The 26,746-nt window shown below is 41.2% G+C and overlaps 1 protein-coding gene across 4 annotated transcripts in view; it reads right to left on the reverse strand.

Moving 5' to 3' along the window:
- The window catches only part of CACNA2D3 (calcium voltage-gated channel auxiliary subunit alpha2delta 3), an 846,876-nt gene that overhangs the window by 219,926 nt on the left and 600,204 nt on the right, over positions 1-26,746 (reverse strand). For 3 of the 4 annotated variants that reach the window (XR_006337469.1, XM_043885641.1, XM_043885643.1), the window contains exon 14: positions 6,036-6,053. The exons of the other annotated variant lie outside the window; for it this stretch is intronic. Coding sequence is in view for 2 of the 3 variants with exons in the window: in XM_043885641.1 (XP_043741576.1) it covers positions 6,036-6,053 (18 nt within the window). In the remaining variant the exon portion in view is untranslated. The remainder of the gene's footprint in view (positions 1-6,035; positions 6,054-26,746) is intronic. 4 annotated transcript variants of the gene reach the window in all.

A 26,746-nucleotide genomic window follows, 5' to 3' on the forward strand; every position in this document is an offset into this window, starting at 1 on the left:
TACATTAAGCTACTCCATACAGCTGTCCTTTAAACAATACAGTTCTCCAGGGTCTTGACCAATAAAGTGTAGATTTATTTACTGATTTTTCAGGAAATACATCTCATATATCGTGATGGATAGCGGCTCCTAAGTCTATCAATAAATACAGGGGTAACCTCAAAATGTCAGTCCAGTTTTGAGTTCAATATCAACTGAGGATCAGTAAGAATGATGTATAGAATTGCATCTAGAAGCAAGGAAATCAGAACAACCAGTGTCCAGGAATATCCTCTTTAAGACTGTCCCAGGATTAATATGGGTTATGCTGATATTAATGGCACAATATTGCCATTCATTGGGCTTTATAAAAGTAATTTTCTCAATCCTCTGCCTTCCCTTCTGTATGGAAGGAAGAAAGGTATATAAATTTCTTTGCAGGGGGGGATGTAGGAACAGTTTAAAATAAGCTTTAAAATCCCATTGTTTTTATTCAGATGTTTTTTGACTTTCAAAAGAAAAGGCAGTTTCATTTTAGCAATGCTGTGAGCAGAGTTTGCATTGTTTCAACACCTCAAGAGAATCATATTTTATAGTTGTATTTGATATAAATAAATAATAGAAGACATTCACATCTTAACTAAAGGGGGATTTTTTGAAAGAAGATTTTAAATTTCTAAGACACTAAAAAGTAAGTCTGGGACTAGAAAGCACTGATATATATATGGGATTTTTAAATCAATTCTCAGTTTTTTACTTTATAATATCTAGTCTTTTTTTTTTTACATAAATTATGCTAGTGTTTCAAAACCATTCCTGCTTTATTTGTATCCAATGTGCCTCTACTGAACAAGGTACGGACTAGCATGGTCAGTAGCATTTCACTGAGTTCAGCATTCATCATGTGTGGGCCCTGGTAGGTGCTGCTCATGTACTTCTCTGTTGTCACTTCCTTCTTCTCCTTATCCTAAAACAGTACATAAATGCTACAAAAGTTCAAATATATATGAAATGGGTACAACTTGAACATTTTTTCCCAGGCACACACAAAAAGATACATTATAAGGTTGTTTAAATTTAACAAGTCACAAATCATTTCCTCTAAATAAGAAATGCAAATAGCATCCTGCTCCCAAAATGGAGCACTCCGGTCCCCCATTAGCCCATGTGGGGCTTCAGCCAGAGCCCCAGTGCACTCTTCTGAGGGTCATCCCGCCGTCAGGAAGCCATGCACTTTTAATCTGACGGTTTTGCGTTCATTTCTGTATGGTCTCAAACACACAGTTTAACAGGGCCAATGGGAAAGGGATTGGCCATGATTCACGTAAGGGCTTCCCGGGTGGCTCAGTTAAAGAATCCACCTCCAAAGCAGGAGACACAGGAGACTTGTGTTTGATCCCTGGGTGGGTAAGATCCCCTGGAGGAGGAAATGGTAACCCACTCCAGTGTTCTTACCTGGAAACAGACTCACATGGCTGTGAACCTTGCAAAGTTTACCTCCTTTCACAGCAACAGGGCATTCTCTGGAATGCCATAGCTACACTCGCACAGAACTGCCACGAAGAATAAAATGCTTAGTTCTGCGATCATCATTATGGTGGAAACAATATGTTGTAACTGAGATTTCCACAGAATCCATCACACTGACCATGGGGGGAGCTACAGTGATTGGACTTGCTCCAGTTCTTACTTCCCTTGCCTTATTCACAAAATTAATCTACTAATTTAAGTCATAGCTCATTGTACTGCTACCATCTTTCCGACTCTTGAGTTTAGTCAATTTTAACAGCCCCAGCTTGAGAATGCATATAAAAGATGCCTGCAAGTGTTCTTATAAGAGTAAATGATGAGGAAGAAAACAGAATTATCAAAACAAAACATAATAGCTTACACAGAAAGCCAGTCAAGGTAAAAGCAAATGAGTCATAAACCAGACCCAAAGGTACGGAGTCATCACCTCTCCATCCTGCACTTCATTTGCACCCGTTTAGCCGCTTACAGAGCTGTACTGAAACACTGAAATCACTAGCCCTATGGTTCTCTGAAAACAGCAGCTTTGCAAACTTTCAATTTTCCATTTTCAATGACAAGTCAACATTTCAAAGTGCAGAAGTTAAATGAGACAAGGAATGATAAATGATGCTCCACAATTGCTGAAATCTGATTACACTGAGATAAGAGCTGGCCAAATTCTACTCGCATGACTTTACACCTAAAGAACAAGACAAAAGAAAGGAAGGAAGGAAAGGAGTCTTTAGTTAAATGATTGCTTTCATTTATTCCTCCTAAATATAATATAACAAGGATATAAAGAAAATGCAAATGGATTCAGGATCCCATTTACACTTAGGGGGAGAGATTAATAAAACAGTCCCATCCTGAAAGAAAAACCGAAAATCGACCCTCATTTAAGAAGCTAATTTATGCACTCCTGAGTCCTCATACAAGTTAAGCAGCACAGAATATCACAGCAGGCATAGAACAACAGATCTCAAACCCTGCTGTGTTTGTTCAAGAAGGCAAGTTAAGCTATTCCTAACAGGAAACAAAACACATGGTCTGGCTATTAAACAGGGATCGTTTTGCCATACTGTATAGCTCTGACTCCATCAATTGCTGTTCCAAACAGGATTAGAGATGTGGTTTTCTTTAACTATGGTTTTGAGAAAAATGCTTATGCCTGCTCTGAATTTTCAAGCCTATATTAACTAATATGATGCCAGGCAAGACACAGAGTACCTTCAAGACCTTCAAGACACTGTCTTCGAGAAACTCCAAATTTGTGTAAAGACAACACAAAATGAAGGGGAAAGGTGCACCTGAATTGAAAAGTTAATCACATAAACAGCCAATTTTGAAATGCCCAAAAAGTATTTATTTTCTTTTAAGTATTCAAGGTTCCATGTTACAGAGATTAAGTTAATCACACAGTGAACAACTGATGTCTAGTTCCTATAGACAGAACGTACTTAGATGAATATGCAGTTTGAAAACTGGATTATTTTTGTGACCACTGAATATACATTTGCAAACAACTCTGGGCAATTCTGTTATTATTATAAAATGGAATCTCCCAGACATTTTCGTAGACGTCAAGAATCAATATAAGGGAAAAGATGCAAACTGTTGTACTGTTCTACAAAATATGGACCTTTCTTCATTGTTGAACTCAAGAACAATTAATCCAAAGGAGAAAGTGGTTCAGTTTTCACTAAAAAGAACAGGTTTGTATTGGCCTGAAGGCTTTAGGTCTGTATTGCTACAGGTTTTTTAACCAAGACTTCAGGACACTGCCTATGTATTTGGTGAAAATATTTATTGATCAAGTGTATGACCAGTTAGTATAATATCACTCCTACTTTGTATTAAGGGTTAAAATTTATAGAATCTAGAAATTATCTCAGAGGTGTTTAAGAATCACAGGAAAAATAAAACTTTTTTTTTTTTGCAAACCATTGTTCTAGAAAATAGCCAAAGGGGATAGAATATTTGGAAAACTCTCAAATTATTAGAATCACAAAAATGATAATTTATAGACAACAATCATTAATTACTGCTACACATAAGAGGGATATCCAAATGGGACATTTTTAGTTGTAGATCAGCCAAGAGATTAAAATAAGCATGTTTACAGAGACATAACTATTTAAAATATTTATAGAGAAAACAGTTGCAGATGATTCAAAGAGAGATTCCAACAAAAACACAGTACAAATGTAGACACCATATGGTTCAACGTATGCACTCGTGACCTCATGTGAAAAGCCGGCCAAAGACACAGCAGCTGGAGATACCTCCCTTTTACCCCCCAGAACAACAAACTCTTGGGTTTGGAAGGGACTAATTATAATCATGTACATGGATGAGTGAAATCTATGGGTAATGTCAAAGTCTTCGGGAAGAAATCTCTCAAAACAATTGTTTCTGAAAGCCTTTGCTTTGTTGGGGTTTCAAATTCAGTCTCCCTTTCTTTCTGACTTCATCTAGGCAGTTCAGGCAGGTGATACACAGTTTTAATGAAACAAGAGAAGCATCACATTCTTTCTGGGCTCTTTTGTCATATCTTGACAATTCATTAGCAAGACAATTACTTGAGGGGAACTGATGCTTCTAAGAACTTTCTACCAAAAGCCTTTGGTAACACTGGGGAGGGGAAGGGAAGGAACATGAGGGGCAGGGATGCTCATACATAATCTATTGAGACTAGTGGTCCTGAAGGGGAATGCTTTCAATCTGCAGTGTGCCTCTCCTCAACCCACCTCATCTTCCAGCCTAGATCCCCAAGGATTATAGTCAAACTCCTCCAAAGAGCTGAACCACCCAGAAATTATCCAAAGAGTTCTGAAATCATTTCACACAAGACTCCTCTAATTTTTTGTTTAAAATAAATACCTTTCCTCTATCTTAACTGAAAGAAGACAGTTTGTAGCCACAGTGAGAAAGGGAAGGCAGGGTTATTCTTTGTCATCCAGGGCTGCAGAACAAGTCTGTTGGGCAGTATAACATCTTTGGAACAGAGTCACTGGAGCATCTTCCTCACTTTTGAACTTTCTATGACCGTAAATAATAATGTGCTTCACTTTGCAGGGCATGTGATGTGAGTCAAGATATGATGATAGAAGAAAAGAGTGATGAGCTAAGTGCTATTGAGAACTCATACGGTCCAGCAACATTTGTTATTACCATATTCTATGTTGGTTTGTTTTGAACTTGGTTTTAAAATTCCACGGCTGATGGCACTTCAAATTCATGAGGAATCTTTTACAACAGAATGCTTTTGTCTATGGATCAGTGGAAATTTGATGAATAAATACCAGTAAGTTGAGGCCAGTCCATTTTTAGATACTGAGTTTAACTCTCTTTGCAAATAAATTTCTAATGTGGGCAATTAAGCAAGCATAACCTATCAAAGATGCCAAGCCTTCCAGATAATGTGGAATTCTGACCATATATTTACCCTGGAAGCTCTTGCTCTACACAAATACTTTAACTTTTAATGAAGTGTTCAGTCCTTTTGTGATGGCACTGAAGTGTAATCAAACATCACCACAAGCCAAGTCACACACTAGCATGTCTTGCCTTGTTTAAATATCTCAAATGTATTTGAGTAACTGTGTAATGATTTCTAGGCCTCTGGTTGTCCATATGGTCTGAACAGACTGTCTTTTGTAAAGCAGTTGTGCTATCTTAGTGAGACAAAACCAAATCATCTCTGCTCCAAACTGGAGAGCTTAGGAGGATCAGATTAAGTTTCACAGTGGTGCCCTACCTCAACTCTTGAAACCAACTCACATCAGAGCCCCAGAAATTGCTGTGTTGTCTGAAAATCTTGCTTGCATTTGTGAAATACACAGGAACAGCACACCAAGCATCATGTGACATGTCCTCTGCCACAACTGTCCTTAGGATGCAGTGACAAGCCATGGATGATACAACAAAGCCAGCACTACAACCACATGGAATCTTTCTGGATAGCAAACATTCTACATGGCGGCACCACATCATCTCAGACAGATAATGAGGACCAGTGAAAGGGTCTGACTGTCGGCAAGAACTCTGCTCTAATGCTCTCTGGGTGGTATGGGTATTGAGACAAGCAAGGTAGCTGTTGATTTTTCAATTAATGAAACTTAAGGGGAGTTTGACGGATTTGGCTTAAGAGCTCAGAAACTAAAATGATTACTGGGCCGTACTAATTATTTACATTATCTCCCTAGGAAAGTATCCCAGGGACGATCTGGAATGTTATGTCGGAAGGAATGTGACAAACTTACTCTCCACCTATTATTTGAGAATTCTTGGCAAAATGGTTGAGCATAGATTCATCCCCAAACCACTGGCCACCAAAGGGCTCTCTGGTGGGATTCAGTTGACAAAGGGCTAGTGGACAGTCAAGTCTGTGGGTCTTTCTGCTCCTGTCCAACTTCAGGCTCCTGAAGTCCTAAGAGGAAAACCATTTCACTGGTCATGAACAATGCCGAACGCACAAGACCATGGAGGCATGCATGATTCGTGAGTTCTGGGGATGACTGGAATGTGATGGAAAAGAGTTTTACCTTTTGTGCCTGAGGGAGCTGAAAAATAAGGAGAAAAAAGGAAAAAAAGTCATTATACAAGAAGTGAAGATTAACTGTAAAACTTCATGTGACTGTCATTGGCTAACGGAAAGACCAAAATGGGGAGAAAAACAGGAAAATAACAACCAAAGCCAAGTCATTTCCCCATATAAAGTTATGGTGCTGTTTATTTCACCTGCAACCTTAATTCATAGTGTCAACAGACGATCTGTAACTTTGATAGTGAATGTATTGAGTAGTTTTTGGTGGCCTTCTGCAAAGCTGGACCTGAGGTTCTTCCGTCCGGTGATCGAAAGCACTATGAAAGTGTTTCCACAGGAACAGAAGGCAGCTCCTTCTTCCTGTATGCCAACAGTTCCCCACTGCTGAGGACTGTCCGGAGACATGTGGGGCTGTCAAAACTTGGGGCGGGGGAGGGAGTAAGAGCTACTGGCCTCTGGTGGGTAGAGACCAGGGATTCTGCATATTCCTAGAATGCACGGAACAGCCCCCGCTACCACATGTCGTGGTAGAATTACACTGCCCATACGTCCACTGTGCCAAAGTTGAGAAGTTCTGCTGTACACAGAGGCAAGACCATTTGAAGAAGGTCATTTAATTTGAAGTCAGTTTTTCTTGCTTTGTAGCACAGTAACTGTTCCCTTTATTGCTGGTTAAGGAAGCATGCGCAAGAATTCATGCATATGAAGTCAGGCTGATACTCTAAGAACAATGAAAAGGCAGTCAGTCAATAAATAAAATAAGACATAATAGCTAAGCCAATGGCACAGGGAAGGGACTGAGATTATAGGTATGTGGGAAAAGATTGAATATTTATGAAACATATTTATCTATTTTTCTACAGTGAGACTATTAAGCTGTGGTTTAGTGTCATGGTGTTTGTAATTGCCATTACAGCGTGCAGTGTTTCAAAAAGCAATTTTCTAATCTGGAATGGAATTAACATTATCCATATATTAAATACCAAATGCAAGAATTACATCATTTTCAAGTCTTTTCATAGAGACTAACATTTATCAAGTGTGAACTTGTCAGCCGGCACAGTGTTAAGGCCTTTATTTGCATCACCCCCCCTAAATCACAAGAACCCAATACCAGGTTCTCTTTATTATCCTCATTTTACAGATGAGAAATACAATGACCATTTAGACATTATGTAATTATATGATGTTCCATAGAAAATAAATTCGAGGGCAGGATTATCTGACTTTCAGTCAGTTCGGTTGCTCAGTAGTGTCTGACTCTGCAACCCCAAGTACTGCAGCACGCCAGGCTTCCCTGTCCATTTGACTTTAGAATGTACAAATTCAATTCAACTCACAAGTTAAAAACGGCCACAAACACTTGGGAATTATGACAACAAACTCTCGGTGTCTCTAGGGTTTGTAACACTGGAACTGCCAGAATATGAAAGATAACTAAACCAGGCATCCTATGGTCTGAACCTCCTGCCTTTCCCGTTCTTTTCTCCCTGTGAAGAATATGCTCTCCTCATAGACACTAAGACTGGGGCTTTCTTGAACTCATCATAAGGCCCTGGCCCTGTGGATGGAGCCCAATAAGAGATCGAAGGGATAAACTCAAACCAACAAGGTGTCTTGTATCTCAGAGACTGCTCCAGAATGGCCCAGAGAATATCCACAAAAGGCAGACCTCCAACCTCCCAACAATCAATTTCCAAGCACTTTTATGCTGCAAGGTCTCTCAATTTAAGAAGACAGAAATACAAGCATGATTTCTTGATTCCTTCCTCCTACTTATGGCTGCTACTATTAAAAAGGAAGCTCACATGTTTCTCCAGCACTTCTCAAGAGTGCAGAAATGTATCAAGAGGTGAGAAATTGAGCCTAAAATGAAGAGTCACTTAAATAAGAGTCTTAAATATTAAATATCTTTTCACAACATAAAAGAAACTTTGGAAATGCAAACATTAATAGAATGACAGATGTATGCTTCCTTAGGAAAGAATCTGTGTTGAATCACAGATGATATGAAATGCATTGGACAGTGATGAGAATTATAACTGTTTGATGAATTAAATTCCAAAGTCAAGGCCTGCACAAACCGTGGGACTTGACAGGTCTCTTAAAAATGAGAGCTGCCCTTTTTCTCTCTCTCAGGTTTATCTTGGTGGAGCAGGAAACGCTTCATTTTGAGTCACCCATTTAAAGCACAAGAGAAGAAATCCTGGGCAGGAAAATGAGAGACCAAGTTTTTGTGGTGATGTCCTTAGTTTAAGGCTGCCCTCAAGTTCTCCGCAAAGCATATATTTTCCTTAAGAAATAATTCATGAGAACAAAGAGCAACTTTCCTACCAGAGCTTTTAAATAACATAAATTATAGCCTGCAATGCCACACACAGGTTGGACCTTGGAAAAGAAGCCTCAGAATAGAACACAGCAAACTGAGATGGGCTCACTGGCAGCTGAAGATGCTGCCGGCTGGGAGTATACATGCTCTTGATGACACATGGTTCACGCAGCGTTCACAGCGTGCAGCGCTCTGACCTGGGAGCCACACAGCGGGACACTAGACTCAGCCTGGCCTCTAGCTGAAGTCTTGAGGCACGTGCATTTTAGCCTTTGGTCAGAGCGCTTATCTGTATAAAAGGATGATCCAGCGAGGGCTGGGGAATGGGCCACTTCTTAGATGGCAAAAAAGATTAGCTTCAAGAGTCAAGTCTGACAGATTGGTAATGTATTTCCATAGGGCCATGTTGAGAAAGATTTTGAAGTTATATTTTTTGGGAAGAATCTTACAACCAATTAGCAATATCTGTAATGGGCTCAGAAAATAAGGAACAGCAAAGGATACTCCTGGACACAATGATCTCTGAAGGTCTCACTGTACTTTTCCTTTGTAGTTCAGAGAATATCTGTGCTATCTATGTAAGTTAGTTTAATGTCTCTCCTCTGCCAGTTCACAAGCTCCATAAGGACATGAGGGGACCTGCTCTGTGTGGTAGTCTCTATGCATTTCTCTACCTGTGACTGTGACTGGTGCCCACCTGGTTAAAGAAAGTACCTTATTACTAGGGTATGCCCAGGGTGAATGCCAAGGAACGACAACTGGGTTAACTGACTGCAGTCTACACCTTCACAAACACATACACCATGTTGATAATCCAAGATAATGGCTAACAAGAGAAAAAGGAATATTTCTGCCAAAGGATAATCCCCGTACCCTTGGTACAGATGTCTGCAGATGTGCACATTGTCTCACTGACCCATGGATGTGCAAAAAACTAGCCCGGGAATTTCCCATCGTCACTCAGCCTGAGGCAAGGCAACTTCTCTTTCTCAAGACCTCGTCTTCTCCAAAGTCACTTTGTCAGGCATTGCCAACCAGGCTCCACCTCCCTATGTCTGTTTCTTCACTTATTATTAATACATCAGGATCTGCACAAGCAGCTTCAGATTCCTTCAGACCAAATGCCCCCTAACAGTATGACTTTATAACTACCTATTCACATCCTCTAGTCACTTTTTTAAAGGAAGCATAAAGAAAGAAAGAAGTTGTAGTATATGGTAGGCTTGCACATTCCCAGGGAAAATTCTTGGGATGTAAAATGCATTCATGGGACACTTCACATTCAAACCTGGAAAGACTGAGAATGTGTCATTCAAGAGAGTGACAGAGATAGAGAGTAACAGAAGCAGCCTGTCTTGAGTGACCACTCTCGATGCAGCAGTACTTGGCTAAGCACTTTACTATCTTGAGCAGCTCTGGTCCCCACAGCAGACCTCTGGGTTATATATTAGTATCAGTCTCATAGATGAGGAAATAGAGAATACTTAGTATGGCTAAGAACTTTGCCAACGTCACCCAGTCAGGAAATGCTGGAGCTGAAAGTCAACTCAGAATCATATCTCTCTGCAGCCCTCACTTCTGCTCTGTCAGGCTCAAAGTTTTGCTTCTCATGCAGACCAAAGGTGTTAGCACCAACCCAAGATTTGGGGGGCCTCTCAGGCCATTCCACCTGGGAGTCCCCCATATGAGGAAGTGGGAATGAGAAATTCTGGCACCACTCCTTACAGAAGAGTCTGGACGGAGAATCTAGCCTACCATGCTTCGCAGCACGTGGTGTATGATGTATGTGTGCTGGCTAAGTCACTTCAGTCATGTCCAACTCTTTGCAACCCTATGGACTGTAGCCTGCCAGGATCCTCTGTCCATGGGACTCTCCAGGCAGGAATACTGGCGTGGGTTGCCATGCCCTCCTCCAGGGGATCTTCCCGACCCAAGGATCGAACCTGCATCTCATGCCTCCTGCATTGGCAGGCAGGTTCTTTACCACTAATGCCACCTCAGAAGCCCATGATGTATGATGCAGCACAAATATTTCCATGCCTTCTCCTATCACAGACATACTTGTCCTTCCCTCATTTCAGAATGCTCTCTCCTACCTTCCCTCCTTGTCCAGCAAACACCTGGTTGTCACTGTCTCAAAGAAGATCCCGTCTGACCTCTTATAGCAAATGTCATCAGCATACCACATACTGCCTATTCATAGCACAGTCACTGCTAGTTGCAGTAACTGCCACACTGCCCTTTTTTGGTAATGGCAACCCAACTGTTTGCCAGGCTCAACTAAATGACTCTATTAGAACTTGGTGGGATTCAGTTGTGGTCAGTGAGATATCCACGGATGTGGCTTTTTCAGACAGTACCCTTAAAAGGACTCCTTCCATCCTGCTGCAAGGAAGGTAGATGTCATTGCTGGTGCTTTACCAGTCATTCTGGGCCATCAGGTTTTCTTGGATGGAAACCACATGCTGCAATGTTGACAACAGCAGTAATGGCAGTCATAATAGCTATGACATACTATCCATCATTCTAAGTGCCTTGTGTTTGCTTGTGTGCATGCTCAGGTGTGTCTGACTCTTTACTGAAAACTCATGGAAACTTTATTAGGTAAGTTCTATTATCATCCCAATTTTCCATGAAACTACAAGGTCACATAGCCAGAGAGCAGCAAAGATAGTGTTTGAGTGGGGAGCCCAGTGAGAAGACTATTGAATAATCTGAATGGAAAGAGTTAGTGCTGGTAGTGGAGGTAGCAAGCAGTGGTCAGATTCTAGATCTATTTGAGACATGAGATAATGGACTGGCTGATAATATGAGAGAAGGAGAGACATCAAGGTTGCATCTAAAACCTTTGGGCCAGGTAAATTAAAAAAAAAGGAGCCTTAATGAGAAGATGAAAACTGTTCGAGAAGCATATTTGAGGAAGAAAAAAAAAAAAGTTCCGTTTTGTCTAAAACTGACAACTTGAGGATGTCTCCTGGACTTGCATGCAGAGGTATAGGATAGGGAGCTTGAAGACGAGATTACCCAGGAAGTGAGTGCAGGGACCGAATTGTGGGGCAATTTTAGAGACCTGTGTGCTAAGGTGAGCCAGGGAAAACAGTTGTAAGGAGCCCTACCGGAAGTGGAAAGATCCGAGTGGGCTTTGAGTCCCTAATGGTAAGGAAAGGTATTTCAAAAGAAAGTTCCTGCACTGAGGGGAAGGGGATGTTTTTGTTTTAACTTTTCTCATTTACTTCGCTTACATCTCAGAATCCCACTTAAGAACCACAGCGGCAAGTGAGGGGACATTCATCACTCCAGCTGAACGGACTTCTTGAGTTGAGTGGACTCTTTTTTTGAAAATAAAGCTCAATTAAAGATCAATTGATCAAAACAACACATTTACTATGAAATATGTAAAGACCAAATGGGACATAAAGTATTTTCCTGCCAACTGTATAAGAGAAAACGAAAAAAGCCTGGTCTACATATGTTTATTTCATTTGTGAAACTGGCCCTTTGCCTGGGCCGTTATGAATGAGTGACAAATCCTTGTTTGCTGCAAAGGTTCCCTGTGTTCGCTGACTTCCCCCTCCCCCACTCTGTGCATGATGTTTCCATTTATAATCCTCCATTCTTCTTCATTAAGCAATGTTGGTAAAGACTCCTACTCCTCTACATATCAGAGGAAGTTCTGTTCACTGGTTCAAACTCCTAACCCTACATGAGAAGCAGGTCTCTGATGAGTTAGGATACAGTGGTGGAGGTTCCGTCCACTTCCATCCATGTCTGCCACCCCACGCTAAGCCACGATTGTTGCTCATCCATCTCAGTTATACTCCTTCCCCTCATCCTTCCTCTACACTGCACCTAGAACAATCTAAAAGTATTACCCGGTGCTTTGCTGGCCCTGCTGTCTAAGCCTCACTCTCCACAAAGCCTTCAATAGGATTTCTTCTGATTGGCTGAGGCTCTCCCACCATTCATTTTCCTGACACCCACTACTTTTTACACATCTGTTAGATATCAGCTCTGAAGGCACCTCCTCTGACAGCAGTTCCTTTCTCAACCCCAAGTCTTTCTATAAATGAAAAAGTGAAAGTGAAGTTGCTCAGTCGTGTCTGACTCTTTGCAACCCCATGGATTGTAGGCCGCCAGGCTCCTCTGTCCATGGGATTTTTCAGGCAGGAATACTGGAGTGGGTTGCCATTTCCTTTTCCAGTGGATCTTCCTGACCCAGGGATCGAACCTGGGTCTCCCACATTGCAGGCAGACTCTTTACCGTCTGAGCCACAGGGAAGTTGTGTAGTCTTTCTATGAAATGATCTTATTTATTCCAGTTTTAAGGTTTATTGCATTCTATAATCTTCTTTATTATTATTATTATTTTACTTCTCTACATAAGAACCCAAGATCCATCTAGGGGGCTCATAAATTAAAAATTTATTCATCATTTTATCACCAGGAACTAGACCTGTACCATACGTGGCCCTTAGTAAGAATTCAGGAAGAAGTATTTTTTGGAGGAAGATAGGGAAGGAACAAGGAAAGAGAAAGGAAGGAAGGAGGGCCTTAGAGTTTCCAATCCTACTTTTATCTCTTATGATCCATAAGAATTTAGGCAACAACAACAACAAAAAAGAATTTAGGCAACAATGTATCATCTCTGAGCTCTGGATTTCTCAACAGAGAAATCATAGTATGTACACGTGTACTAAGTCGCTTATGTCCATGTGTAATAAGAGACTTTACTCATCTCTGATTTTTTGAGACTCTAGGGACTATAGCCCTCAGTGGCTCCTCTGTCCATGGAATTTTCCAGGCAAGAATACTAGAGTTGGTTGCCATCCCTCCTCCAGATGATCTTCCTGACCCAGGGATCAAACCCACATCTGTTACATCTTACATCTCCTGCACTGACAAAGGGGTTCTTTACCACTAGTGTCACCTGGGAAGCCCCCATGACCTTGTAACCCCTAGAATTTTCAGGACTGCCCCAACCTGATGGTGTGTGAGAGGTACACTAATAAGCAAAGACCTCATGGCCCATAGATAAACCCACAGACTGGAGATCACAAATCTCCTCAATTGTCCATCACCTCGTCATAGTGGGTTACATGAAGAAGTGCTAAGGCCTGAATAAAGGTTCATTAGGCAGTGTGTTGACTCATTGGAAAAGACCCTAATGCTGGGAAGGATTGGGGCCAGGAGGAGAAGGGGACGACAGAGGATGAAATGGCTGGATGGCATCACCGACTCGATGGACATGGCTTTGGGTAGACTCCAGGAGTTGGTGATGGACAGGGAAGCCTGGTGTGCTGCGACTCATGGGGTCACAAAGAGTCGGACATGACTGAGTGACTGAACGGAACTGAACTGAAGGCAGTGTGTGACTCTTATGGTGGATGTGCGTCCCTTTGCTCTCACCATTAACTTCCTTCTTTCCTAGTAGTGCCCCTAGTAGTAGGGTAAGGTTCTACTCCAAGTCCCGTGATGTGGGCAGTGCCCAGATCTCAGCCGATTAATTCATCACTGGCCCCAACAACTAGCTCAGGGTGGACATGTGACCTCGCCTGGTCTAATTAGGACTTTTCTAGAAGTAACCAAATATTACACCACCTCCATCTTTCTCTCCTCCTCCCTTTCCTCTCTCCACTGAAGTCTGAGAGGATGTGCTGCTGGGGACAGACCATCAAACGTAGCCTGAGAGTGAAGCCAGCACCGTGGAGACAGAGCAGTGAGACCAGCAGAACTCAGCACCAGTGGCATCATGGGAACCCACGTCCATCCATGAGATTTAGCTTCTAGAGGCTTCCAGCTCAGTATGAGCCATGGGGACATCCTGAGGGAACTGAGTTGTTCTCATTATTCCCATAGATACTTGCAGTTAGCCATCTCTAGAGACAAACCATGGCTACTCACAACTACATTTTACTCATACAAATCAAGAGATTTATCAAAATATTTCCCTACCATTTGCTTAGCTTGAAAAATACTCAGCAATAATTTCCTCAAAAGATTTCCAAGGGTATGTGTATTACAAACACACAGGGCATCATATTTTTCCAAAGACTAGAAGCTATCTTGGCCTTTCTGAGAATATTGCATAAGTCAGAAGACAAAGGGTGTCTCTCAGAGTCATTCTCCTTCTTAAAATCTCCTCCTCCCCAGGCTTTCTCCTGAGTGTCAATTTGTTCCCGTTGCTCCATATTCTTTCCCTAGCTCCTAGCAACCTGGTTGCTCCCTCTATAATCCCTAGTCCAGTGGCTTTATTTAGTACCTTGTCATAGCAGTGGTGAAGGAGGATGAGGAGGAAAGAAAAGGAGCAGAGGTAGAGATAGGTAACCCTGCAGGGTGGAAGACAAGAAGAAAAACAGGATCAATAAAAGAAGATAAACATAAGTGACTTTTCTACTTCAAAATAATATAAGTACCCAGTGCAATTTTCCTATCATATCCTGTAAGTTTTTCAAACCTTGTTGGAAAGATCATGAAGAGAATGGTACGCATGTATTCCAAATTGTCTTACTTTTATTAGTTTAGGTAATATCTTGCCTGACTATATACAATTTAATAGTGATTTCTCAACATCTAGTTTGGGATACAGATGGAATATTAATTTCTCGGCTCAACAGCATATTTAAAATCAAGAAAAATAAAGACAGAAAGACCCTTCTTTGCAATAAAGGTGTTATTTAAAATGTCTCTTAAAAAAATCACACAAGAAATGAATGTTTCTTATTGTTCAGTTGCTACATCACATCCAACTCTTTGTGACCCCATGGACTGCAGCTCTCTAGGCATCCCTGCCCTTTGCTATCTCCCAGAGGTTGGTCAAATTTATGTCCACTGAATAGGTGATGCTATCTAACCACCTCATTCTTTGTCACCCCCCTCTTCTTTTGCCTTCAATCTTTCCCAGCATCAGGGTCTTTTCCGATGAGTCAGCTTTTCACATCATGTGGCCAAAGTTTTGGAGCTTCAGCTTCAGCATCAGTACTTCCAATGAATAGTTGGGGTTAATTTCCTTTAGGATTGACTGGTTTGATCTCCATGCAGTTCAAGAGATTCTCAAGAGTCTTCTCCAGCACCATAGTTCAAAAGCATCAATTCTCCAAGCACTCAGCCTTCTTTATGGTCCAACTCTCACATTCATACATGACTACTGGAAAAACCACCTCTGTCAACAAAGTGATGTCTCTAATTTTAATGTGCTGTCTAGGTTTGTCATAGTTTTCCTTCCAAGGAGTGAGGGTCTTTTAATTCCATGGCTGCAGTCACTGTCCTCAGTGATTTTGGAGACCAAGAAATTAGATATCAAAGACAAGCAAAAGAAAACATCTAAAACCAATGATGGTACTAACACCCACTGTTGATTTCAGCTAATGTTAATTATTCAATTATTTGAATATAAAAATATTACTTATCAAATTCCTTATCATTAGCCATCTATCACCTTGTCACTAAATGGATGACTCTGTAATAAACATCCTACATACACTATCTACTTTTCAAGAAGTTTAATTATTGATCAAAGGGCACTGCGTATTCCTGATTTGCATATCCTCTAACCAGGATTCTCTCTTTCCGATGTCAGTTTCAACATTCCAAACCAACATTCTAAGTATTGTCTTCTTTAAAAATCTCCCAGCAATTTAAAAATACAGATTATATGGATGAGTCTTTTCCATGTTCCAAAAGAGCTTAAAGCAGGGAAAATATTAAACTTTAAAATGCCTAGAGGGTCAAGAGCTCACTGTGTTTCAGGTCTCCTGAGAACACTGTCTTGAGCACTGTACACCAGCATACTCAGGTTATTTCATAGAAAAGATGAAGACTGATAACTGAGGGTCAGGTTTTTCAAACTGAATTTTGAATGAAAAAATCCAGTGTCTTTTTTTGCAGCAGTGGAGTCCTGATTAGATGAAAAGCAAGCCTGCATAAATTAGTCACTTGATGGCAGATATTTTTGGGGACATGGAAAATGTGGATTATTAATGGGTAGACCAGAACAATTCTCACATTACATATAGCTGAGGACTATCAGCTGGGGGAAAGCCCCAGACATTTTTACTTGTTACCAAGTTCTGAAAATTCTCACAATAAGAAGTCATTTCTCATCAGCCTTGAACCTGCATTGTACTGGAAAAATACATTCCCAATTAAAATTGTCATTCTTCAGCATTATTATGGGTGGTCATTTTGCTCAAAAAATTATCTGGAGTTCTGGCAATGTGGGGAAGTCCAAGGCCCTGCTGGTTCCCTGTGAGAATACAGGGTTGGTAGAATCAAAAGGAAATCTGGCAAAGTACAGATAAAAAACCACCACCATGATGTGGATATATTTCCTGCTTGGAAACCACATTGTTCCACATGGCAGGCCAGGGATCAGTGTAGATTAAGGAGGATCTGATAGGGAAGGAAGCTCTTTTCTGCAGGATTCATTTTGGAAATATCTGAACAGGATGCAAACCCACTCAGACCTTCTCCTGAACTCCCACCCTACCAGTGTCACTTTTCAACATTGTGACTGCTTCCAGTTGGATATTCTAAGCTGCTGGTTTTAATTAAAACTTAATTTGCAAAAATGTTTCATAATTTATGCATGTCATGTAATTCCTCTGAGACTATGAACTTGGAGCCAACTCAGGGCCATATAAGGAGACACTGTACTGAGAAGGACGGGGGAGGAAAGGGATGCAGAAAGAGAAGTACCAACAGGCTCAACAGAGGAAAGTCCTAATACTTTGCTTCAGCCTCCCACCACCTGGATCTGCAGCCACCTGGGAAGAGACATGGGCCGTGATGTCTAAAAGTAGAGAGCCGTTTGGCAGGTCATAGACTCAGAGAACCAGAACGGTCATCAATGACCAGAATGGCCCTCCAAGAGAGGCCTTACCAGGGGAGATGGTGAGCCAAAAAACTTGAAATCCTCCAAAATAGATGTCTCCACAGAAGGAGACAAACAAAACAAAACCCTCAGAGGAAAATTAATGAAAACTCAAGAGTCTGCAATGAAACCATTACTTCACTCAACAGATGTCTTCAAGAGAACTTGCAAGGATCTGCCAAACCGCTGGACCACAAATCTGTGTAGCAACTTAACTAGAAATATCGGGCCCCCAAGAAAGACAACCTCCCCTCAACACACATCCTTTATTAATTGCAAAATGAATTATCTCCAGTTACCCTCCATGTCTGCACTGGAAAGAGTATATAGACAGTAGTTGACATAAAAAAAAGGGGGAGACAAATGTTCTGCCAGAAATAAAGGTAAACAAGTGTTCTGCATCCTCACAAAGGAGAGACCATATCAATGACATATTTTTTAGTGGCCAATCTGTTAAGTTATACATTTCATGGATAGATTTATTTCTATCTTTATTTCTCTCTCTATCCCCATCTCAGGGGCTTCCCTCATATCTCAGTCAGTAAAGAATCTGCCGGCAATGCAGGAGACCTGGGTTCAATTCCTGGGTAGGGAAGATCCCCTGGAGAAGGAAATGGCAACCCACTCCAGTATTCTTGCCTGGAGAAACCCATGGACAGAGGAACCTGGCAGGCTACAGGCCATGGGGTCACAAAAGCCAGACACGACTTAGTAACTAAACCGCGACCACCACCACCCCTATCTCAAAGGTTCAACTTGGTCCTTTCCACTTCCTGTCACCTATGAAAAACTTAACAAGCTGTTAAGTAAAAGCAAGAGATAATACAGTTCTTTCATCCATCAAGCCTGTATCTTATAGAAGTGGATACAGTAAAGGGTAAAGGTATGAGCTGTGGGTGACAGCTGAACCTGTGCTGACACTGTCAGTTAGGGGACTCTTCAGGAAACCCCCAGCTCTGTGATTCTAGTCTGTGAGAAGTTTATTTCTATGAAAATTTTCTTTACTTATATATTGTTTTCACCTTAGCCCATCAGTACATATTTTTATGTTTACCTGCACATAGAAAGAACGGCCAAGACCACAGGTTGAATAATATTGGTTCTCTTTTTGTACATAAGCACTTCTCAAGTCAAGATCGGATCTTCTTCACTAACAGTGAGAGCAGGTATATGCTGAGCGTTTATGCCAAACTGGGGCTAAGTGCTCTGAACATATCCTCAGGAAAAATTCTCAAGACCACTATAGAGGCCAAATACAATCATCTACATTCTACAGACAGGAAAACTGAGACTGACTCTAAACTCGGTTGTTTTTTGTTTTTGTTTTTTTTAATCTAAATGGGTTAATAAGTCAAATAATCCAATTAGTCTTTTTCAAAAACTTAGAATAATCCATCAGTGCATAATTAAGATAATATAAAGTAAACATAAAAATGAAGTGGTCTGCTTGCCAATAAGGTAGAAGAGAGCTTTGTCTACCAATCAAGCCTGCTGACATATTGATCACCATACTACTTCAGGATTCTGTTTTGCATGTTTAGAAAAGAAGATCTATTAATATACTGGGACTGCTAATCTCTCAAAATACACTCTCTCCCCACCCCCCAAATCTGGCGTTTGGCAATCTTTAAGTGCGTTTTTCCAAACACATGTTCCTATAACACTGAAGTCTGTGTGTATTTCCAGTAAAGTTTTTCTTATGGTCTTGATTGATTTATAATTAAATCATAAAACAGAGTAACTTATTGAATTCATTTCCTAGCATCTTTATTGTCCCTTTTATTTTACAGGACATTTTTTGTCTTAGTTAAGAAAGTCAGGTTCTATCACTGCCACTTTGGTTCAAATCTCAAAGAGGCTAATATGCTTCTGAAGTTCATCTTTAAGAACCAGAGGAATCCAAATGCCAAAAACTGACCTATAAAATTTTGCCATTCACACTGAATACACAAGTTAGGTAACACGATAAAGAAATCAAGAGAAGCATAAGAAAGGGCTATCTCACAATTACATTGACTTAGTATAGTATCATATTTAAATAAAAATTACCTCAATGTCATAGCCAATAAATTGTCATTGTCTTTCAATGTATCCAATAAACTGTCATTGTCTTTAAATGTTTACAAGATAAGCATTATTCTTTGGTAAAATTAATCTAAAAGCAACATGCTTTTAGTCTTGAATATGAATAAATAAATAACTAGAACAATTTAATTAAATAATCTTAAAGGTAAAACAAACTAATATTCATGTCATCTCTTATTTCTATTTTTCTACCGTGGTTGAAACAGATAACTTACACTGCTTCAACCCTCCTATCACAAACAACAAGATAACTGGATATAGTACAAAAAAGAAACAAATGTCCTTTGATATTGGTCAATAATCAGCACTGACTTCGTTTCTTCAAAGAAAGCAAAACAGTAAGGTGAGACTCGTGATCACTCTAAAACACTACCTGGAGTCATTGGCAAGACCCCAGAACAGGGAAGATAATGACAATTAGAAATCAGAAGTTGAGGGGGAAAGAATCAAAGCTTATAGAGGCTGAGGTGGCTGGCATTTGCAAGGTAGAGCACTGGAGAGATAAAGCATTGAGTCGCTTGCATTTAAGTCTTTACAGTTAGGACACCAGAGGTCCTGAAGTAAAGGGTAAGTAAGCCATCTTTGATAATCCCTGTCCAGACTCTCGACAGAGCATTCGGAGCATATGAAAATTATTGTTCCACACCACTATATTTGGGGATGTTCAGTAAGCAACAATAGTAACAGATGGTAAATATCATGATCCTTGCTTTAAAAGGAGAAAACGACCTCATGAGAGTGACTTGAACAGATGAGCATGGGTGGCAGTGGCAAAGCAGGGGTATAAACCTACTTTCTCTGCAAGTCACTGCACAGCCTGACCTAGACCAAGTCCCGAGGATGACACCACTTCATTCACCAGGGCTCTAGCTCAGGGCTGTAAGAGGCCTTGGCCCCTTCATCACCAAAATGAAGATCTGCCCCCATAACTCTCTTCTCTCAGGAAGACACTTGAGGTCAGGGTTGATATGCATGGGTTACAGAGCCAAAACTATCTCATTATGTAAACCTTTAGCAAAGATATATACCCAAGGTCTACACTTACAAAGCTCAAGCAGCTCAATCAGCCATGAATTCTGGGCATTTATACAAGAGTTGGTTGAAACGTGAGCTTAAAAAAAATCTAGCCAAACAGCTGCAAAGAGCACAGGAAGTAAAGGACTAAAACCTATTAGAGTCTTGGCTCCCCCTTTGGTGCAGACGGGATATCAGGGGGTGAACCGACAAGTATTTATGATAACAGAACAAAAAGTAATTGAATCATTTCCTTCCTAGAAAGATGACTAACTCAGGATGGTTGAGATGGGTAGGCATTTTCTATTTTCTGTTCTCTTGTTTTCCCTTTATACAATACCAGTTTATCCTCTGCAGAGGTATATGTCTTATCATCAGACCTGAACACTGTCTTTGCAGACGCAGAAGAAATGTAGCTGGATTTGCTTAGATTCATAGGCTGTAAGATCTGGAAGGAAGATGGACAGATCACCTTTTTGTCTGAACAAAATTTGTCCCTTCTTCTGGTAATAGCACTGCATTTTCCTGTGAGACAAAACCCATCCCCTACACTCAGGTCTTGTGGCAAGACTGGGGCTGACTCCTCTCATCCTCTAAATCCAAGGGAGACATGTGACTCATGCCTGGTGAATCAGAATGCGCCAACCTGCTGACTACTGTGATTGGCTCAGAAAGAGATAACACATGGCTAAAGCCATGAGAGTCAGCACTAGGGTCTCAGCTGGAATCATAGGCTAAAAAGAGATTATTTTTTTCTTCTGAGGGAAAGGGGCTCCACTGGCAAAATATAAACCTGGAGCCTGTTGGTGACAGTCATCAAACCACAAGGAGAGGAGAGTCTCACCTGAGAATAAAGCTGCAAAGAGGAAAGCAGAGCCAAGAGATGGCGAGAGGCAGACTCCTGACTGTGCTTGGGCACGTGGATCCAGCCATGCCTGAAGAGATCCACACTATGACACTTCAGTTTTATGATCCAATAGATCCTCCTTAATCACACAAGTCTGACTGAGCTGGATTTCTGCCATCGTCAAAGAGACCTGATTCACTAAGGCAATGTATTATCAACTATCTACATACCAGTGGTTCATGAACTCTTTGTGGAACCTCCGAATTCTGTGAACCAGAGCCCCTGACCTCAAATTAATCAAGGCTGCTCTTATTTTCATATGATGGCTGCTATGATTTTATTTGAATAAAACAGTTGTGCTAATTAAGAGGAATAAGAATAAAAGAAGCTATTCAGTTCAACCACCTAATTTTAGAGGTCTAGAAAAGCCATGTGGCTTTTACAAAATGAGTCTGTGACAGCAATCCATCCAGCACACAACCCATTATCCCCAGTACTTCTCACATCAGCTTTGGGTCTTGTTTCTGGAATGGAAGTGGATCTATGGCTTCCAGTCACTATACCCAAACACAGGGAGGATCCAACATGGACTTCCAGCCTTGGTACCTGCATACCTTGAGGACGGAGCTGCATATCTGCCATGCTCTGATCAAACAGCCCAGGCGTCACTCTTGTGGAGTGTATGAAGGGGCCATAAACATTTAGGGAACTGACTAGTGAGTAAAAGACAGTAACAACCTGAAGTCATGGTAGGCTTCATTGAAAGAGTCTCTTTAACTACAATGAAAACGGTGTCCCCCAGAAAAGCACCAAGCATGCACATGTTTTTGTATTTTTAAAGATCACAGCACTGGAGAGCTTTGTTTAGAACTATCTTCTTTGACTCATTCTGGGCTGGTGAGGAAGTCCCACTTGTTTGCCAGGGAACAAATTTATTTCTGTACCCACTGCCTGTCAGAGTAAAGGGCAGAACTTCTTTTCAGTATTCTGAAATAGTGGTTTGGTTTTTGAAAAGACTTTTGGAATCCATCATCTTTAAAACTTAAAAGAAAGCAAAATCTTGTCACTTTTGAGACAAGTCAATTAAGTCCCATCTGTCTCAATGTGGCTGCCCTCTATTTTGAAGTGGAAAAAAAAGGAGAGAGAAAATCCAAACTGGCAGTAATGTCCTTTTTTAATTGAATAAACCAACAGTTTTCTCATTCTAATGAGCATAAACTGTTTACAGAAAAGATTTTATTTAAATTACCCAGAGTGATTACTTTAAATGCACAGTTTGGTTAAAACCTACAGTCATAAATAATTAATTTCTCTTTTTAAAAGAATTATGCAAATTTAAGCCAGAAGGCTAAAAATGGAAAGTGTCTAATTACATGTGAACTGAGCTTGCATCTCTCTTCCTCGTTTGTTCGGCCTCCGTGTTTCTGTCTTTGTACCTGCTCTGAACACAAATAATACCTGCCCTTACACTGCCCTGCCCACGGTCCTGAGTGTTCCTACACCCTCGAATTCTTTATATAATGAGACCAAGAAATGGGTGTGAACAGCTTTGGGTCATGCCCCAAATAATGCCATGTGCCTGTGAACCGTAGCAGGTTCTTGATAACGGAGAGAAGACAGAATCAATTGATCAGAACATGTTGCCTAAGCATCCATCCTATGCAGCCATTCTATTGAGTGAGCAGAGCTCAGAGGAACTAATTTCATATACGACCTATAATAATAATAAAAAAAAACAGTTAAATAAAACTACAAAGATAAAGACTAGATAGCAAAATCTTCACGGGCCCAGCGGCAACGGCTGGTTAACAGTGCACAGGGAGAGACACCACAGGAGCCAAGACTCTCAGCATTGAGTGGGAGTTTTCAAGTCACACAGCCTGAGAGTCCTTGGTCCTTCTCACCTCTCCTGCCACTGCCTAGCAACAAAGGCGCCTCTGAACAAGCCAAGTGAGAGAAGTTCTTCCTAGACAACAGGCTGCTGTCTCAGGGCCACAGGACAGGGCAGAGTGAGCTCAGCCCAGCAGCGGGAGCACAGTGGCGGGCAAGGACAGGCTCCAGGGCTGTGAGCCCTGCGGGACATGAAGGGTGGGCTGCAAGCGCAAAGACTGAGCTGTGCTGCGCCCACTCTCGCTGCCATGCATCTCGTGTACAGGAAGGAGGTGCCCTCAATAATTATCTTCAGTAATTTGAGGAGGATAGCAGATTCTGAAAGGCAGGAGGTGAGAGGCAAAGCAATGTTGTGAATGACATCTGTTGTTGTTCAGTTGCTCAGTCATGTCTGACTCTTTGTGACCCCGTGGACTGCAGCACGCCAGGCTTCCCAGACCTTCACTATCTCCCGGAGTTTGTTCAAACTCCTGTCCATTGAGTCTGTGATGCTACCCAACCATCTGATCCTCTGTCGCCCCCTTCTCCTCCTGCCTTCAATCTTTCCCAGCATTAGGGTCTTTTCCAGTGAATGACATTGGTATAAACAATTTCCAGCCCCTACCAGTTTATGCTCATAGGGTATCATCTGCCCATCGGCCATCTATAATAAAGTTTTGAAATGATTACCTTCAGGTTGTGCATGCATGTTCTAGGTCACCACATTCCCCCAGACACAACCATAATTTTCTTCTACTCAGAGTTCTCTTATGCACTTACTTCACCAACTCAGCTCCTGAGATCATTTATAGTTGGCATGGATGATCAACAGCACACGGATGTTAAAAGCATTGGCTTGCAGTAGCAGTGGAGAACCCTTTTTCAGCTGCCACAAAAGCACCCATGAGAAGGGATTAGGCAGGCGCCTGGAGAGGACACTACAGCAGTGATCCCTATGACATCCCGCTGGGGCAGAGTCTGTCACTGTCCTCCTGTTATATACGGTCAAACTAGAGACACTAAAGGGTTAAGTAAATGGTCCCAGTGACACAGCTGCTAAGTGGCAGAGCCGATCTGAACCAGCCCCTCACTCCATCCCTGTGTCTTCAACCAGCATGGCACACCCCTGCTGCTTTTGTAAGTGACACATGCACTTTACAAGGAAAGAAAAAGAAGACAGTGCTCATTACAGTCATCCTTCAGTATCTGCAGACAACTAGTTCCAGCCTCCAACCGCTCCCCCTCAACAGTACGAAACTCCTAGGATGCTCAAGACCCATATGTAAAACTGCATAGCAATTGTATATAACCCGCACACAACCTTCCCTACACTTTGAAACATCTCTAGATTGCTGATAATACTTCATACAAATGCAAATGCTAAGTAAAGAGCTGCTGGCATAGCAAATTCAAGTTCTGCTTTTTGAAACGTTCTAGAAAAAAAAATTCCATTATTTTCATTTTGAGGTTGGTTGAATACATAGATGCAGAACTCATAGATAAGAAGGGCGAACTATATACAAAAAAGTTTGAATCTTTCTCCAAAAGCTCCATTTTGCAATTCTTTGGGAGACTACATCAGGTGGATCTCAAAATGTAGAGTAATAGGCTGGGTGCCTGACATAGTCTCTGTGCCTTCTCTTGTTGGCCTCACTGAATGTGGACATCATCCACTTTTCGTTTAGAGGAGCTTTAGAGGAAGCTCTAATAGCTCATATAGCTAGAACTAAATAGCAATTTAATGAGCAATGAGTAAGTGAATCAGATGCACAGATTAAATTTCCATCCAAATAACCACAGGTTTCTCAATTAAGAGGAGAGAAAGCATGCTTGGCAAAACAGTTTGGCCATGGCCACGTGGATTTTCCCAGCCTACTTTCTGAATATGGTAGTGCACACAGATCCAGGGGTGATGATAACAACTTTACAGGAATCTCCACTTGCTTATCATAAAGAAATTTCAACACACCACTAGATGTTTACATAGAAAGCAATCCAGGGGGGTTCAGGCACAAGGTGAGTGTCTTAAACAGACAATAAATTCATTGGTTTTATTTTAATATACTGCATTCTATTGAAGAATGGATAGGTGTTGTTTTTTAAAACAAATATTTCGTGTGGTGTGATGGGGGTAAGGTGGCAGGACACTCCTGACTCAGGCCGGCAACCTAGAAGCTTTCCAGTAAAGCGGATTCTGGTGCCTTCTCCTCAGACCTCAAGGAGGCCCACTTTGTTTTGGGAATGATGCCAGGAGGATTTTTACCCCCCAGCGCCTACTGTGCGCCTAGTCTATGCTGAGCACTCATGCTTCTTACCTCCAGGCCTCCCTGCCCCCAGGCAGGGTCCTCATACTTTTCCCTTTGGAAGATACCGGCTGGGAGTCACCCAGGCATGCCAGCCCGAAGGCAAAATAGACAGGAAGGACCACTGTCTTCTTCTTCCTTGGTTTACTTCCTTGTCTGGATGAAGAACATCCTCCAGGAGCTTCTTGAGAAAGAGTGCCTAATTCTGATTTTGCAGTTGAGCTATTTTGATTCCTAAGACTTTGAATTCACTTCCTCTCACTCCTACTTTTAGGACTTTCTCTGTTATCTGTGACATATTTTTAAAAAAATCACAATATATCATCATGGGTCATTTTTTATGGCACTTGAGAGGTTTTTTTAAGCTAACAGTGTTTTTCCCAAATTGGTCCCCCTGTGCTTGCTTCAGCAGTTCATATACAAAATTGGTCCCCAAACCAGCACTACCAGCATCATCTGTGAGAAATGTTAAATGTGTTAGAAATATAAATTCTAAGCCCCACTTCACATCTATTGAGTCACAGACTCTGGTGATAAATCCCAGCAATCTGTACTTTGTTGTTGTTTTTGCTGAGGAATAACTGACATGTAATGATTTGATATTTATATATCAAATACACTGTGAAATGATCACCGCAATAAGACTGGTTAACATCAGTCACCAAACATGATAACAAAATTATTTTTCTCGTGGTAAGAACTTTAAAGATCAACTATCTCAGAAACTTTCAAATATGTAATACAGCATTCTTAACTATAGTCACCATGCTGTACGTTATATCCCCCTCACTATTTTGTAACTGGAAGTCTGTACCTTTTGACCACTTTTACCCATTTCTCCCAACCCCCAACCCACCTTCCCGCCCTTGGCAACCACCAATCACTTCTCCATATGACCTTAGGTTTTTTCACTTTGTTTTTTAGAGTCCACATGTAAGTGCAATCGTACGGCAAAAACAAAACCCCCCAAAAAAAGACCCTCCAAATATCTCTATGGGTATTTGCAAAAGTTATACAACCTTTCAGTGCCTTGGTTTCATTATCTACAAATTGACATAACAATAGCACCTATCTTGTAAGACTGCTATATATTTATACTTAATGATATATTTAATTTTACATTTAAATATGATAATGAACAGAGATTCCCTGGTGGCTCAGTGGTAAAGAATCTGCCTGCAATGCAGGAGGCCTGAGTTTGATCCTGGGCTGGGAAGATCTTCCGGAGAAGGGAATGGCAACCCACTCTGCTATTCTTGCCTGGAGAATTCCATGGATAGAGGAGTCTGGCGGGCTACAGTCGGTGGGGTCGCAAAGAATCAGACACAACTGAACTACTAACTCTTTCACTTTCACAATATCAATGATACATTATTTTCAGATAATTTGACAT

Source organism: Cervus elaphus, chromosome 24 (assembly GCF_910594005.1).
Source record: "Cervus elaphus chromosome 24, mCerEla1.1, whole genome shotgun sequence".
Taxonomy (NCBI): Eukaryota; Metazoa; Chordata; class Mammalia; order Artiodactyla; family Cervidae; genus Cervus; species Cervus elaphus.